The sequence below is a fragment of the Neospora caninum genome, chromosome VIIa (genome assembly GCF_000208865.1).
Source record: "Neospora caninum Liverpool complete genome, chromosome VIIa".
Lineage (NCBI taxonomy): Eukaryota > Apicomplexa > Conoidasida > Eucoccidiorida > Sarcocystidae > Neospora > Neospora caninum.
In genome coordinates, this window is record NC_018393.1 from 2,715,477 (window position 1) to 2,731,966 (window position 16,490).

At 55.9% G+C, this 16,490-nt stretch overlaps 1 protein-coding gene across 1 annotated transcript; it reads left to right on the forward strand.

Moving 5' to 3' along the window:
- Nucleotides 1-2,683: 2,683 nt before the first annotated feature.
- On the forward strand, nucleotides 2,684-16,023 carry NCLIV_022360 (ATP-dependent Clp protease ATP-binding subunit clpC homolog, chloroplastic (Precursor), related; the record flags this gene model as incomplete). The annotated part of the gene is made up of 18 exons (XM_003882430.1): nucleotides 2,684-3,115; nucleotides 4,276-4,399; nucleotides 4,954-5,045; nucleotides 5,404-5,594; nucleotides 6,079-6,253; nucleotides 7,022-7,120; nucleotides 7,471-7,590; nucleotides 8,134-8,264; nucleotides 9,020-9,272; nucleotides 9,613-9,750; nucleotides 10,366-10,539; nucleotides 11,273-11,390; nucleotides 11,918-12,171; nucleotides 12,773-12,896; nucleotides 13,481-13,731; nucleotides 14,656-14,828; nucleotides 15,408-15,528; nucleotides 15,913-16,023. The coding sequence occupies 18 exons, from the start codon at nucleotides 2,684-2,686 to the stop codon at nucleotides 16,021-16,023; spliced, it is 3,081 nt and encodes a 1,026-aa protein (XP_003882479.1).
- Between the last annotated feature and the right edge of the window lie 467 nt (nucleotides 16,024-16,490).

The window sequence follows — 16,490 nt, forward strand, 5'->3', positions numbered from 1 at the left end:
TCTCCGCCGGGGGCCTCCGAGCTGAACGCGCGATTTGCCTGCTCGGCACAGGCATGAAGGCCTCCCGCAGAGATCCTCTGTCCACTCAGCTGTCGAGCAGACTGGGAGTTCGCGGATCGCTGAGGCGCTCACTGCGTAGCCGATGAACCGCCTCAAAGTCGCCACTATGATTGTAAACACTTCCCAGTGGAGCACTTGCTGAACCATCCGCGAACAAAACACCGGGACGTCTAAGCGGGTTTTTAACAGCAGAGCCTAGATGGATGACTTTTTTTTCTCTCACCGCGTCAGAGAGATAAGCCGAGCGAAGCTGACGCTCTCTCCCACTGTTAAGCTTTTCAGTGGAGAACACGCGACCAGTTCAGCACTCGGTAGCGTACATACAAGACTGCTAGCCGAGGGGTTGCCTCAGTACCATGAGAGAAGAGGAAAGTGGAGACCGACGGTCAGTGAAACACCCTGAACGCCTCACGCTCAAACGACAAACGGGAGTCCTATTCAGTATCGTAGGTACTGTAATGTCTCTGTGCATTCGATTTGAGTTATACCAATGTGAGCACACAAGGTCGCAAATATAACGGTGTGCTCCTGAATGTAATGGTGGCAATCTGCCCCATCGCTTCTCTGGTGACCCCCCTGTGGCTGAAGAATGCAGTAAAAAGTACGTTTGCGCGGGACTGCGAATGTACCGGCGTGGAACGCGTTCGCCGTGTGGAGCTCTACACCTGTCAGAGGTGTTCGGAAGGACGCCGTCGACAATTTCGAAAATCACTCGCCCTCTCCACCCCAGGGCTGTTTTCCAGAGGTTGAAGCCGTGGCAGCGAAAGCTTGAAGTGAAGGTGGGCCATGTCTGAGACGCAAATGTGGAGTATCTGATTGCTTAGGCCTCTCCTTTCGGAATAGCAGGCAGGTGAAAAGCGCCACTCGCCACTCTTCGCCTACGCGCGGCGCCTGTCCCCTCTCCGTGCGAGTGCTTTCCCAGTGGCGTGTCACACAGAAAGTGTGCACAGGCTCCTGCGCGAAACCTGTGTTCACTACCTTTTCCCTAGACAGCCGTAACGAGTCAGAGTGCTCCTCTGATCCTGCTTCGCATTCGTGCCGCCGCGCTGAGCCCCGCGGCCTGTGCGTGAGAAAGGCAACTGGTTCCACGGTGTGTGTTGTGACGGCGGGTTCCGCAAGGGCGGCGTGCAAGGTTCCGAGAGCAGCTAGACCGTTGGCATCTTTGATGAGGAATCGAGCCCCTGAACGCGCGATGACGGGGCGTCGGCACTCTGTCCTGTTCGTCCCTTTGCAAAGAGGAGCGCCGGAGGCAAAAGCCGGTCGATTCTCCTCTCGCTTTCCGTCTTCCCCCGTCATACCTGCTGCATTGGCGACGCACTCTGCTAGCTTTTTCGACGCACCTCAACTGTCTCTTCTCTCCATTGGCCTCCGGCTTGTCCCGCCTGCTTCTCCCTCCGTGTCAGGGAGGCAGGCACCCGGAAGGCTAGCAGAGGCGGGATACCCAACAGCGTCAACTCAGGGATCCCAGACCCCGCGTGTTTGCTCGCTGCTTTGTGAAAACCGCCCTCTTGTCGCAAAGTGTGCCCCGGTTCTCTCGGGTTTTTTTCTGGGAGAAACGCGTTTTGCGAGGCAACCTCGACTCATCGCGGCTCCCTCAACTCAGCGCTCCTGGCGTGCTGGGGCGGCCGGCGTTTCCTTTCCGCCACTCTCGACTCTGGGGACGGAAGGCAAAGAACCGTCGCTTCAGCCGACTCAGGCGACTTAACCGACTCAGGCGACTTAACCGACTCAGGCGACTTAACCGACTCAACCCCGCCCTTCTGTGAATCCACTCGGGAAGAAACGTCGTCATTTTCCTGACGCGAACGAGCGAGCACAAGGCACGAGGAGCCCCGCGCGCGCCGGCACACCGCACCGATGGACCGTGTATTTTGCGCGGCACTATGGAAGGGTTTTGTGACCTCGTGATGAACCCCGCGTTCGTGGGGTTTTGTCAAGGCCAGCGCTGCCTCGCCCTCTTTTTCTGGGGCTCTCTGTGGCGCGCCAGAAAGGAGCGCAACTGCGCGTTGTCCCTCGACGATCTCGTCTCTTTTCTGTGCTTGAAAGGGACCGGCTCTCCTGCGCTTCCCGGGCGAAAAGAAACAGGCACTGGAAGGCGTTTCCTGAAAGAGTCGCGCAGAAACGCAGTGCCCGCGTTGGGCGCCGCTCTCCGCTCCGGGCGGTTCGGCCCTCCAACCCTCTTCCAGCGTCCGCGGGGGGTCAACGCACGACTGCCGGGCGAGATGCAGCTGCGGCGACATGCAGCCTCGGCGATAAGCATCGAGAGGTCGAAGGTTTGCGCGATTCGGTCGCGTTTCGGCGCGATTCTCTCGTCCCAGTTGCAGCAAAGGGGACTTCACCTCGCTTTTTGTGAACTCAACGTCCACCTTTCTGTCTGCCGTCGGCCAACCGTTTTGTTTCCACGGCAAGTCGTCGGCCCAAAAGTCGTGCCTTGGGGGCGGTGTTCCCGCTGGGAGCGAAGCGAGCACGAGTAACAGAGAGAGCTCTCGGCCTGCTCTTCCAGGCAGGTTTCTCCCGTCGTCCCCTCTCTTCTCTCCTCTCTACGGCGGAAACCGCGTGGGGTTTCCCCCCGAACCGCCAAGCTCGTTTCAACGCGTCTCTTCTGCTTCTTACCGCTCTCACAATGACTCGGACGCAACAGCGTTCATCCGCCGCCTCGTCCGACGCTCCTTGCTCGGGCCAGGCACCTGAGTTCCGCGCGAGCCAAGCCGCGACTTCTTTTGCTTCCTCCGTTGCCTCTCCTCTGTTTCCAACCTCTTTCAGCCAGTCTCCCCACTCTTTTCCTCAGTCCTCCTTGTCTCTCAGGAGACGGCTCTCGCTCGCTGTGCTGTTGCTCCTGCTCGCTGCGCTGTCTCTCTCGTCGCGTCTCCCCCCGGCATGCGGCGCCAAACTCCCGTCGGACTCTGGCGGCGGTTCAGGCGGAGACGGCTTTCCGCCTGGCGACAACGGCCCTGACGGCACGGACGGTCCGTCCGACAACGGAAGTGGAGGAGGGCCGGAAGACATAATGACGCCTGCGCTGCTCGATCGTCACAAACCTACGGCGACGAGAGAGGTAAGGCCGACGGGGGGAAAGGGACACACACGCGCAGACGGTCGGGCGAGCCCAAAGAGGCGGCAGCGATCGAGAGCGAGGACAAGAAACGAGCGAGTCCGGAAAGACAGACTCGCGTCCGAGTCTCACTAGGTCGGCTGTGCAGGGGAAGGGGCGAACGCGGACGATCGAGCGGAGACACACTTCAACAGAGACACTCTAGCGCGGAAGACGTACGAAAAAGAAAAGCAAAGAGGGGAAAAAACGACTGCGGGAAACGGAAGGAAAAGGAAACAAACGGGCTACGCGCCGTCTTTTTCTGCACTAGGCTGTCTCAGAGAACCCGTGACTCCGTGAAGATAGTGTTGACACGCAGACGAGCTGCCATCGAAAAACCGAGGACGACGCTCGGACGATTTGGAGGGGGCATGAAGCACTGCCGCATGCAGCAGAAGCGAACCGATTGAGAGGCTCACGTCGCAGAGAAGCCAGGACACGGCGGAGAGGTGGTGAAGGTGAAGCGAGAGGGTAGATCGGTCTGAAGGAGAACGGGGACGGAAGTGTGACAGGGAGAGAGCAGAAAGAAACGAGGGACAAAGACGAGAGAGACTGCGACAGCGATCCGACGGGCCCCTGGAGGCCATCCAGTGGAAAACGCTGCGGGCTTCAGGTGTACATACTTGCGGAGCACAGAGAATACAAAGACAGTGACAGCGTGGTGCGCTCCGTACACGCCTGCCAAGGGGCGGAGAGGGGGGGAGATATCGGCGACAAAGTTAGAGAAGACGTCTTTCGAGGAGCACAGAAACTCTCGATGTCGTGCTGAGAAGAAGTTAAAGCGGCGTGTTCGCCCCCGTTGAACAAGAAGAGGGCGAGGACGGACAAGCAAGCGAGAAAGGGGAGCCCGTTTGGGGGCTGTGAGCACAGAATCCTTTCTCGACTCGGTCGGCGGATCCAACAAGACAAAGCTCAGACAAAATACATCCTTAGGCTGGATACGCACTCGCAAGTTGGCCGAGTGGACTCAGAGGGGCGAGGCGATGTGGAGCATGAGTAGATGCCGGACGGCCCAAACGGTGTATTCCGCTAGCAGAGTTCGGCGTGCAGGCCTGTCTGAGAAGGAAAGGCCGTGTCTCGGGGTGAACCGCTTGTTCGTTGTGTCTCTATTCTGCGTTCTCCAGAATTTCACCGACGTTGCCAGTGATCTTCTCGACTGCGTAGAGCAGCTCGCCTGGATGCTTCAGCATCCTGAGCTCTCGCGAGTGCACTTGGTCGCGTGCCTCCTCGACATGCCCGGCGATGATAGTAAGTTTTTCTATCGTCTCGCTTCCTCGCATCCTCTTCCTCGCTTTCGCTGCCATTCTTTCTTTTTCCCGGTTGTGGGCGTGTCTCTCTTCCCCTCGCTCTTCCTCGGGTGTCCATTAATCCCTCGATTTCTTTCCGCCTTCACATCTAGCCCTGTGTCCGTGCTTCCGCGTCGTGCGTTTCGCCTCTCTGCCTCGCTCTGCTGATCTCCAGATTCCTTTCGGTTTGCTGTCACGACTGCGGTCTCCTCGCTTCCTCGTCTGCTTCGCCACCCACTTCTTGTTCCTTCTTGGCTCTTTCGTACCTTCTTCTACGGCTCTCCCCCTGCCGGCGCGTCTCGCCACGCTTCGCCTCGTATGCTCCTGCGCCCTGGGAGCTCGGTGTTTCCTCCGCAACTCGTCGTTGGCTTCTCTCCTACGTTCTGTCTTCTTGCCCCTGTTATCCGCCTTTCCGGCTGCGAGGTTCTCCTCTCGTCTGCATGCGTTATCTGTCTTCCCTCCTTCTCGCCGACTCGCCTGGGCATGGCCGTTTTGTTCTGTTTGTCCTGTCTTCAGCGGTGCCGAGGGCCATGGAGAAGGCTGGCGGAAACTCTTCCGAGTTCCGCAAGGATATCCACAACATCCTCATTCGCATGCCTCAGAGTGTGGTAAGAAATTGAACCAAACATCGCTTTTGCCCCCCGTTCCCATCTCCCCGGGCACCCGTCTATATACTATATATATATATATATATATATATATATGCATTTGAACATATGCTCCCTCTCCGACAGTTACGTGCATATAGTGTGCTTGTTCCTACGCCTGTATATGTGTGCATATATAGGCTCCTTCATATAGAGACCTAGGCCCCAAAACTTCTTCCTGCGCACCTGTATGTGTATGCACTCGCTTCCGTTCAAATATCTGTAGACGTTGGTTTTCATCTTTTGACTGGAGCCGCCTTTCTTCGCTTTTCTGGAGGCTGCTTCTCCTGCGTTGCCGCGGATCTGTGTTCCCCATCAGACTCCCCTGTCTTACGGCGAGGCTCGGGCGCGTCCGGAGTTGAAGCGGGTAGTTGTCGACGCCTACCACGAAGCAGCGGCGCGCGGGCACCGCTTCGTCGGCGTTCACGACCTCGTCTCGGCTCTAGCCCGCTGCGACCGCTTTCGTGTTCGCCTGACCAATGTTGGGACAGACGTCCCCGTCTTCCTCAAGTGAGGCTTCTAGGGTTCTTCACGGATCGCACGGGTCGGCGGTGGGGTGGAAAGGGAAGAAAGCAGAGGACTTGCGTCTCTGTGTGCAAGCAGCGGGCTCACGAAGGCGGCCAGAAGAAGCCGCTCCCGCCTGCCGCCGGCATGTACGTGTCCTCGCGCAGCGTCTTCTGAATTTTGGTGTTCTTTTTTCGTTTGCGACACAGCTGGACGAGCCGCCGCCGACCCTTCCGCACGTACATACGTATATGTATTTGTCTAGATGCGTCCTAGATCCACATCTTGGATTGCGCATCTATGCGTTCGGGCACGCACAGGCATGCTCGCGTTTTCGGTCGGGTATCTGTCTGTAGCTGTCTACTCGTCGTTCCACATTGGCGGCTCTCTTTTCTATCTGCGTGCCTATGCCTCCTCCTTCTCCTTGTGGTTGGCGTTCGAGTTAAGGGAAACCTCGGGCGTCCTTGTCGCTGCTTCGTTCCTTTCGCAGACTAGTCAGCAGCGCATTCATCCCTCACACGGAAGCAGAAGAAAAGAAACACCAGCCGCGTACTGGGCAGCAAGAATGGATCAAACACTTTGGCGTGGACTTGACCGAGCTCGCGAAAGAAGGGAAAATCGGAACCGTCACTGGGAGAGAAAACGAGATCGAACAAATCACCTCGGTGCGAAACCACGCGGCTCCTTCCCCCAAAGGAGAATTCAAGTTAATTTGCTCGGGGGCCGTGTCCGAAGCTGAACAGTATATACATTTCTCGCCACGACTCCCGGCAAAGCTACACCAGAACCCTCACAGAGGGAAATGTACTACGTATATTTATGTATACGTAATTGACTTGCATATATATATATATATATATATATATGACAGAAAACGACGATGTGCGCGTTTGCATGCAGACGATAAGGATGAGAGCGGATCGACGCTTGGGCAGATTAGGCTTTTGATCATTGCTCGCGTGACCGACCCTCCCTCACTGGCAACGGATATATGCATGCGTATGTATGTATGTATGTATGTATGTATGTATGTATGTATATGTATGTATGTATGTATATGTATGTATGTATATGTATGTATGTATATGTATGTATGTTTATGTATGTATGTATATGTATGTATGTATATGTATGTATGTATATGTATGTATGTATGTATGTATGTATGTATGTATGTATGTATGTATGTATGTATGTATGTATGTATGTATGTGTGTATGTATATGTATGTATGTATATGTATGTATGTATGTATATGTACCTATGCATATATGCACTTGTGTGTGTGTGTATGCTTTAGAGCGATGGCGTGGGTTATGGACCCTAGGCGTACCACTTTCTCTTTTGTGCTGTCTTGCATGCCTGTGTGCTGCGTTTTACGTCGTCCCCCATCTATCTGCTTGCGCCTGGATGACTGGCGTGTGATTCTTTAGGTGATGAGTCGCATGAGCAAAGCGAACTGCTTGTTGCTTGGCGAGCCGGGTGTCGGAAAGACCGCAGTCGTCGAAGGCTTGGCGAAGCGCATTATCGATGTAGGCTCCACTCGCGTTGGCTGCGACAACGTTCACTCTCTGGAAGCATTGCCCCCGTCTCCCTGCTGCCTGCACAAAAAAGAGAAACGCCCGAACATCTCTGAGAAGAGGCAGAGTGTGACCAGTTGGTGTCTCTGTGCACCTTTCCTCCACATGGGCTCCATGCCCCCATTGAGATCCACGATATGATACACACATGGACATGTGTGCATCACAACGCGATGAAGCGTTTGCCGACAGACGTCTGGATCTGTGCGAGCAGGCATCGGAGCCTCTCAGCGAGATACAGAGACGTGGTGGAAATATGATCGAGAAAAAGCTGCCGTGTTTTTTGCATGCACGCCTTACAGGGGGACGTACCGGACGCTCTTCTCGGAGTCCAAGTCTTCTCGCTGGACGTGGGTTCTCTCCTGTCGGGTTCTTCGATGCGTGGAGAATTCGAACGCCGAATGAAAGGCATTCTCGATTATGTAAGCTCTCGACGCTCGTCAGAGCTTCATTCTCTACGCCGGCGCTCGTTCTCTGGTCGTTTCGCTATCGCTGCCTTTTCTGCCGCACTTGCGTCCCACCCTTGCCCTCTTCTGGCCCCACTTTTTTCTTGTTCCTCTCTCATATTTCATCGTCCTCAGTTTTGGAGAACCCTCTGCTGCACGATATCTTACGCATGCGACCGCGTCCGGGCGCATGCAAGCACACGCATTCAGACAACACCTAGAAGCATACATACAACCATATACGTACAGACGGACATAGTTACCCAAGCATATGTATGCACGCGCATTTTCGTGCCGGCGTTCTTGGAGGTATTTGCGTTTCTCTCTGTGCTTGCGTCGGAGCTCGTAGGCGTGGGTGTGCTCTACCTGTATCCACATTTACGTGTTATCCCTCGCATTTCTCTCTCTCGCTTCGTACAACCACACGCATGAACTCATCTGGGCCATAGGTGCGTTGTATATGTAGCGAGACTGACAAGCCTGTAGAACGCAGCTTCTCTCCTCTTCACTTGTTTTCAGCTTTTCTCCACCGAGCGGTCAACGATCCTGTTCATCGATGAAATCCACACGCTGATGGGAGCCGGAAAGGCCGACGGGCCGATGGACGCAGCGAACTTGCTGAAACCTGCGCTTGCAAGGGGTGCCTTGAGGTAAACAAAAACTCTCTTCCTCTACTGTGCTCTTGGGTCATTCACTAGTCTCTCTCGCCTGACGCTTTGGGAGCTGTCTGCGGGAATACCCATCTCTTTTGAAACAAAATAGATAGGCATGCTTGTGTAGCTGTACAGACACACGGCGCCTCCTGTATTTGCGTGCAACTCTAGAGAAGTTCACGTGTCCTCTGCGCATAGAGCTGTTACCTTCTGTCGTTGCCTCTATAAGTCTGCATGTACACAGATAGGTACGCACCTATGAACGCCACTTTTAGTCCTCGCGCACGTGTGTATATTCATACGCACAGTCCGCTCCAACTCGTGTATACCGATGTGTATGTAAATCTGGCTTTTCTCGCGCTCTCTCGCCACATATATACATCTATATGTATTTATGTATACATGTGTATATTAGTGTATATTCATGTGATGTTGGGGCAGACAGGTCAGAGAAGCGTGACTAGGTATATATAAATGCAAGTTCACATGCAGAGGGCATCTGGTCGTACCTCCGGCGTGGTGTCCTTCCTTTCCAGGAGGCCTTGCACGACCCGAGGAGAGATCACCTGTGTTAGGCGCTCCGTTCAGCATTTCCGTCGTGGCACAAGCGGTGCACACATGCGAGGCACGAAGATTCACTTCACTGTCGCATCCCAAATGGATTCTTCCCTCGTGGAAGAGGAGAGGCGGGCTCTGTCGGGGTTCTCACCTGGTGTTCGCACTGTCGTCCCGGGTCTTCTTTGTCGTCTCAGAGTGATTGGTGCGACAACCCGAGCTGAATATCGCAAGCACATCGAGAAGGACATGGCCTTTGCTCGCCGTTTCGTCACGATCGAAATGAAGGAGCCGGACGTCGCCAAGACCGTTGTTATGCTCAAGGGTGTTCGAAAAAACCTCGAAGCGCATCACAAACTCGTCATCAGCGACACCGCCTTGGTGGCAGCAGCGACGCTCTCAGACCGCTACATCAAGAACCGGCAACTGCCCGACAAGGCAATCGATCTGGTAAATTGAGGCACACGCAGCAAAGGCACAAGCCTCGGTCCACGCGGTTGCGCAGATGCTTAGCACATTTGCGTGTCGCGCTAGGCCGTACAGATGCGTCCATTTGAATCCGCACTTATATACATGTATATGTAGATGCATCTACGGAGAAAACCTATCGGAAGGCACGCATACTGATATATATATATATTGATAGATACTGATATATATGTAAATATATATAACCAGAGTTATTTGCGGATTGTGAGGCGGAGCTTCGCATGTAGACCCCGGACGGGGGTGCGTGTGCGTCTCGCTGGGGCTGTGGACTTCACTATTTTGCCTTTTTTGCGTTCTTCAGATCGACGATGCGTGCTCAATCAAGAAAGTGAAATCTTTGAGGCGCTTTGCGCGCGCCAGCGCGGCGAACGACGAGAAAAAGGACGGAGATCGAGCAGCTGATTCACCGGGTCGCGCTGACGATGCCGCAGCCAAAAAGGTAATTCGAGCACGATGGAAAACAAGGGGTCGCACATAGGCGTTTGCCCTACAGACCATATGAAGGTATCATCTGTGCGGCTTACACACATACACGTACACACACGTACACATATGAACATATATAGATAGATAGATAGATAGATAGATAGATAGATAGATAGATAGATAGATAGATAGATAGATAGATAGATAGATAGATAGATAGATAGATAGATAATATGCGCAAGGGTGTATACAAATGGTGGTATGGGTAGAGCGATATGCAAGGAGCGAAGACCGAGCCTGCCAGTGGCTGTTTTCCCTTCATCCTCTTTTGGAAAAGGGAAGAACAGAAACGCGATGCCAAGGCAAGAACGAAGAAGACAGAAATGTCTTTATTCGCGTGTGGTGATATCTGGATAGTCGCCTACGGAAGTGTAGGGACTTTCTCCATGTCGGAGGCTCTACGCGACAAAATCTGTCGTTCATTGCAAACGGCCGTGCCTCTCCTTGCAGAGACGCAAGGAGCGAATTCTTTCGGCCACTCTTGCGCGTCGCGTGTTGAGTGCATTTCTGAGTGTTCGCCACTGTTTTTTTGACGTGCGCGTTCGGTGTTTTTGCGCTCGGCGTGCAGCGCGAAGACCTGGAAAGCCTCGAGAAGGAGATCGCACAAAAGGCTAACTCCGACGACGTGTTGACCGACGCAGATGTGGCAGAAGTTGTCAGTCTGCGAACCGGCATCCCCGTCAACAAACTGACAGAGACGGACCGGCAGCGCCTTCTGGGCCTTCCAGCCAGCCTTCAGGCGGTAAGTGAAAAAAGGTGCTTCCCAGGGAAAAAACTCCCGGACAGGCCTAGGGCTGTCTCGCCTCTGCGCTCGGACCGTATACACCTAGTCGTGCATGTGCGTGGAAACACAGCCCCGCGCACGTCACCGGACAGGCGGCGCTTCTCGCGGGTCTCGGAAGTGAAGGAAAGGCAGAGATCCGGACCTGGAACTCTCAAGCCACATACACGTGGAGCGGTGGAGGGACGCGTGGCACCAGACAGGATTACGCTCACTTTCATGTGTAAATAAAAGAGGAATTGCCCCCCTCCATCCAGTCCTATATCTATGTATGTATATATATATATATATATATATATAGTGTCTGTATGTACACGTATGACGCGGGCAAGAGTTCTTTTCGGGTTTTCTGTGTATGAATACGCATGTGAAAAGTCCCTTTGGATGTAGGACCTGCGAGAGGCTGCACTATATCTCGGATGTGTCCCTGGACAGGTGATGTGCTTTCGCGCAAGAGACGTGGGAGACTCGGAACGCGACCGAGCGGGAGCATTTGCTTCGTTGTCTCCGAGTTTCGGCTGGTTGTCTGTCGCCGCTCTTCCCTCCTGTTTCGTTCTCCTACAGGCTACGGTGCAACGCGCAGTCTCCTGCCATGGTTTTGCCGTCTTCGGCAGGTGCTCTTTCTTTTATCTTTTGCTTTTGTGTGCGTCTCTGTGTCTCGGCTCTCCCGCCCTTTTTGTCGCTCTCCCTACAGCAAGTTATTGGACAAGAAGAAGCCGTAGAGGCAGTGGCAAACGCCATCATTCGCTCGCGAGCGGGTCTCGCTCGTCGCAATGCCCCCATCGGCACCTTCCTCTTCCTGGGATCTACAGGTGCGCTTCCCATCCCTGAATTCAGCGTTTCCACTTTAACCTATGTTGATATATGTTTATATGCATGCATCTGTGTATGAATGTGCTTGCTTGTGTAATGCAGATATATGTATCTGTGTGATGTATCGGTGTGTCTGTCTTTATATATAATGTATAGACATGCTCGATGGAGATGGGCGGATATTGGCTGAAGAAGCATTGTGTATGTATTGTGTTTGTGCGGGAGGCGGTCAGAATGGATTGGATTTTTTTGTTCGCTCCGAAAAGGCAGCTGTATCTTCAGTCCGACAAGGAGAAATGGGTACAGGAGATCCTAGGGGGTGGAACTTGTACGATCCACCTTGACCTTTGGGCTGTGTGTGGTCTTGGCTTTGAGTATGTTTATCCCGTTTTGTGTGGACGTTCCGTTGAGGTGAAGGCACTACCAAGCCGCGTGTTGCAGAGGTAGATTTCACGAGGCTAGATTTCGCATTTGTGTGGCAGGGCGCGCCGATGTGGAGTCCGTGTCGTTCTGAATGGCCTCTCAGGTGTAGGGAAAACGGAGCTTGCCAAGGCGCTGACCGTCGCGATCTTCCACGACGAGAAGAACCTGATTCGCCTGGACATGTCGGAGTACTCGGAGCCGCACACCGTCGCGCGCCTCGTTGGAAGTCCGCCGGGTTACATGAGTCACGACGAAGGAGGACAGCTCACGGAGGCGGTCAGGCAACGCCCCCACAGCGTCGTGCTGTTCGACGAGATCGAGAATGCGCATCCGAATGTCTTCGCCTATCTTCTCCAGGTGAGAAGACGCGCCACGAAGGCGGCGCGTGCGAAAACCCGAGAACGGCGACAGTGTCGCAGCCTCGCAAGAGGCGCGTGGATCGAGGACGCTGTGGGGATGCGCGGGCGCGCGCCGCGAGAGAAGCGAGAGGCCGGAAACTGATTCGCCCGTGCCTATCTCCTGCGCGCGCGCGTCGAAAAAGACAGTGAGAAGAGGCACCAGAAAGAAAAGCACAAGAGCCGACGAAACGGCAGAGACGTTGGTGGGCGGTTCAAAAAACGCTGGAAACGCGGAACCAGGCGGCATATATAGAGGCCGAGAGGAAACGCTGTTTCAGGAGGCGCGCCATGTTTCATGGAGCGCCGTTACGTTCCAGAGCCAGGCAAGGCCCCGACCTCCCCGAGGAAGGAGGCCCGGGTGTCGCTGCGAACTGTCTATACACCGAGTGCGGCCACGTGTGATTCAGCACGGTTCCGCGGGTGCTTGTGACCTTTGCGTCCAAACGAGAAAGTGCGCACCGTGCCCGCGGTGAAGCGCCTGAGAAGGGGCGGAGCTCTGCACGTGGCCTGGGAAAGATGTGGCCCCGCTTGCTCCGGCCTTTTTCTGTGTTCGCCCTCAGCTCCTCGACGAAGGCCGCCTGACAGACATGCGAGGCATCACCGTCGATTTCACGAACTGCGTTATCATCGCCACCTCCAACATCGGTGCCAAGCACATTCTGGCTGCAAGCGAAAGGGCCGGAGGTAAGCGGTGGATGTGTCTCACCTCTCCGACGACCCAACAAGGACGCGCTCGCCGGGAGGGCCAGCGCGCGCACACGTCGCAAAACGAAGCTGTTTCCACACCGCGAAACAGAGACAGGGCGAGCGGCGGGCGGGCGAAGAGGCGCGGCGGGTGGCGAGAGACAGATGCAAATGTTTTGATCTGCGAGACAGGAGGGAAGCGCGGTCCCGGTCGAGACGCCGACACAGTGGCAGAGCACCGGGAGATGCTGCATGCAGTCGACAGGCCGACCAGGTTGGAGCCAGAGATGAATACGAAAGCCAAACACGTCGGTCGTGGTGGTCCTGGCCCGCAGACGCAAAGCGCTTGAGGGAGAAGCATCCCACCACGGCCGCCTGGATTCGTGGTGTGATGCAGATCCGCTCTCCAAGGGGGATAGGTTGAGAGAGCAGAGAGGCGCTCGGGAAGACGTTCCCTTCCTGCGTCTTTCCTCTGGATCGGTTTTGCGGGCGCCTTCTCTGGCTTCCACGTGTGGCGTCGCCCCCTGCGCGCGGTGTGTGCCACATGAACGCGCCTCTGTGCGTCTCCCCTTTTCGTCCCGCAGACGAGACTTCTGGAAAGGTCGCGATTGGTCACTTTGACAGCGAGAAGCAGCAACTTGAGCACTTTGCGGACTCGAACGCAGGAGCCCAAGTCGCAGACGAGCTTCGCGGCGACAAGCGAGACTCAAACAGTCCGGAAAAAGCCCTGGCGAGAAGGAAGCCGGCGAACTGGAAGACGCAGGCCAGAGCAGCCGTTCTGGCGGAGGCGGCGCGCGTCTTCAAGCCTCAAGTCCTCAACAGAATGACTGTCATAGTAAGTCGCCAGCCCGCTTATATCGGAGCGGACACGCGTGGAGAGCTGGAAAAGCTGCCCACAGTCGACGGTACCGAAGAAGCGGGTGCTTGCGCAAACACCCTACGTGCAGAAACTTGGAAAACGCAGACACGGCTTTCGCGTCTAGACCGAGCAAAACCAAAAGGCGGGAAAAGCGTAGAGGCGTGCCCCGACGAGCGACGCGAGAGCAACAGTGCCTTCTCTGTTCTCGGCTCTCGACACTGGGCGCGGCGCATTTCTGCTTCGACCGCGCCTGAAGCTCATCCCTTTTTTACGCGCCGCAGGCAGGTTGCATTGCGTCGGGTCTGCCGTTTGTCTGGTTGGCCCGCGACGTCGTGTGTGGAGCGCGCGCCTCGAGCCTTCGTTTCTCCAGATGAAACCCAGTTCGCTTCTGCCCTGTCGATCCCGATGCAACGGGCCGCGCGCGGGAGCTCGCATCCTGTGGGATATCCTGGACATTGCGGCTCGCCGGGTTGCTCTGTCGCCCCGCCCCGGTGACATCTCACGGCTTCATGGCCGCACGGGACTCCTCAAGGAGCCTGCGATTCCGCACTGCGTGTCTGGGCGTGTGCTCTGTGGCTCAACAGGAGGCGCGCAAAACAGTGCCCGTCCTGCTGCCCACGACCGCAAGCTGTCTCGAGTTTTTCGAGTCTCTGCCTGCGAGTCGACGGTGTGCCTGTCTCTCTCTCTGCTCTGCCTGCCGCCTAAGCAGGGGAGGCGGGGATCTGCACTTGCACTCGCGACTAGGAAAAGCTGGACGCAGCCGCTCGACGATGCAGATGGCGGGGCGTCAGAGTGTGGGTGTCGGTGGATGCGTGTGTAGATGTGCAGGATATTTATCTGCATGTGCGAATACAGATATGTCTATTCTGGGCTTCGCTGCGGCACGGGGTTTGTGCGCAGATTTTCGATCCTCTGACGCCACAAGACTTGAAGCGCATCTTCCGGCTGCAGGAGAAAGGTCTAGCAGAGTTGCTTTTGGAGCAAGGCGTCGAACTTGTCATCGAAGAAGACGCGGCAGTCTTCGTCGTCGAGCGCGCGTACAGCCGCCATTTTGGCGCGCGTCGGCTGAAGAGGTGCGTTGCCTTCCCGCACTCTGAGCGGCGATGCTGCAAAAAAGGGGGGAAGAAAAAACCTCCGCGTGAGCCTCTCGGCAAAGGCGGTGCCAGCATGGAGATTTGGCGTAGTCAGGATTTTCCGGGAAAGAGTCGAGCGGTCGCTGAGAAAGGCTCCTGCAAGAGCGCTCTTGTTTGCGATGTCGTGGCGAAGAGGAGACCCGCGTACACAAGCCTTCTGAAGGCGTAGCGCGTATCGGGCGTTTCCGTCCTCCGTTTCTCATCGTTCCGGCAAGAAGTGACCAGACCGAAGCCGGGTTGCGACGGCCAGAGGGGAGGCAGAACGGAGACTCCCGCCGCGTTCGTCGCGATAGACGAGACTGTGCGCGGCTTGTCAGCTCCGAGCTTCGACGGCCATGTCGCGCGTGCATACCCTCCCACCCTTTGTCAAAAACGCGGGGTGGGGGTTTTTGGCCTGTATCGTCCGGGGGCGAAGGCAAGTCAGGTGGGAGCGCGTCATTCGAGGTTCTGGAGACGCCACGCGTGTTTTATGAGGTTCCCTGGCTGTCGACTTTTTGTCCTTTTTGTCACGTTGTGTAGATTCTTCGACAAGAACATCACCGGGCGCCTCGCACCTTGGATTCTCTCCGGCTGGTTACGCGGCGGCATGTTGCTGCGAATCATTGCCTCCAAGACGCGGAAGAACAGCCTCGAGGCGCATGTACGTCGAAGGTCGAAAAACTTGACGGGAAACGCATGGACTGGCAAAACACCACCACACTGCCTTTCGCCAAGTGTGCCGCTGGGTTCGTGTGTCTTTCTTCTTTCGCGGAGCCTAGTGTGGCACAGCTTTGGAATCTCTTGTCTGTCTCCAAATCCCCAGTGTCTCTGGTGCCGCGTTTTGGCGCGTGGCCGCCTCTGGCATTTTCTTCGTTTTCGACTTGGCTGTTTGTGCTCCTCGCTGTCTCGGCTTCCGCGCGCGACCAGCGGCGCTTTCGCTCGCGTTTTTCTGGTTTCCTTCCTCGTTTCTCGACCGCCTCTGCCTCCTGTTTCTGACGCGGTTCCCCCGGGGTGTCCCCTGTGCGACTGTTTTGTGCCATTCCAGGTCTGCGAAGTTAACTCCCGAGGCCGATGCGTGAAGGCGTCGAGGCGCGCGCGTCTGCTCTGCACTGTGAAGGTCCCGGATCCCACCAAGGACGCCGACGACCCCCTGTAAACAAAGTGCCGCAAAGTCGTGCTGCGTCCACTCCGCCTTGGACTCCCCTCTGTTGCGCCTCCACACGCGAAGAAAGCACACGCGAACGCGAGACGGTGTGACTGCGCAGAGGGAGTTGAAGCGGAGGACCAGCGACGCAGCGAGAGAACGCGAAACAGGCGCAAGCCTCGAAAGTGTCGGGCGTGCCCAGGCGCGTGTGTTCTCAGCTTCAGGTGAAGGGCTTTTCAATAGGATTCGAAAACCAAAAAGGGAAGATGTGACGGCAGAGACGGCTAGCCCGCACCTTGAGTGAGAGAGCCTCCCCTCTGCCGCCGGCTTTTTGCCTCCCTGCCTGTCCGGCTCCTCCAGACGGCGACCGGGTGCATGCAAGAGAGATCGAGGTCGAGAGACAGAGAGAGAAAACAGGCGGGGGGGGGGGGCGTCGCGCCCCTGACAGACGGGACGCACGTTCGGGTTCTCGAAGCTTC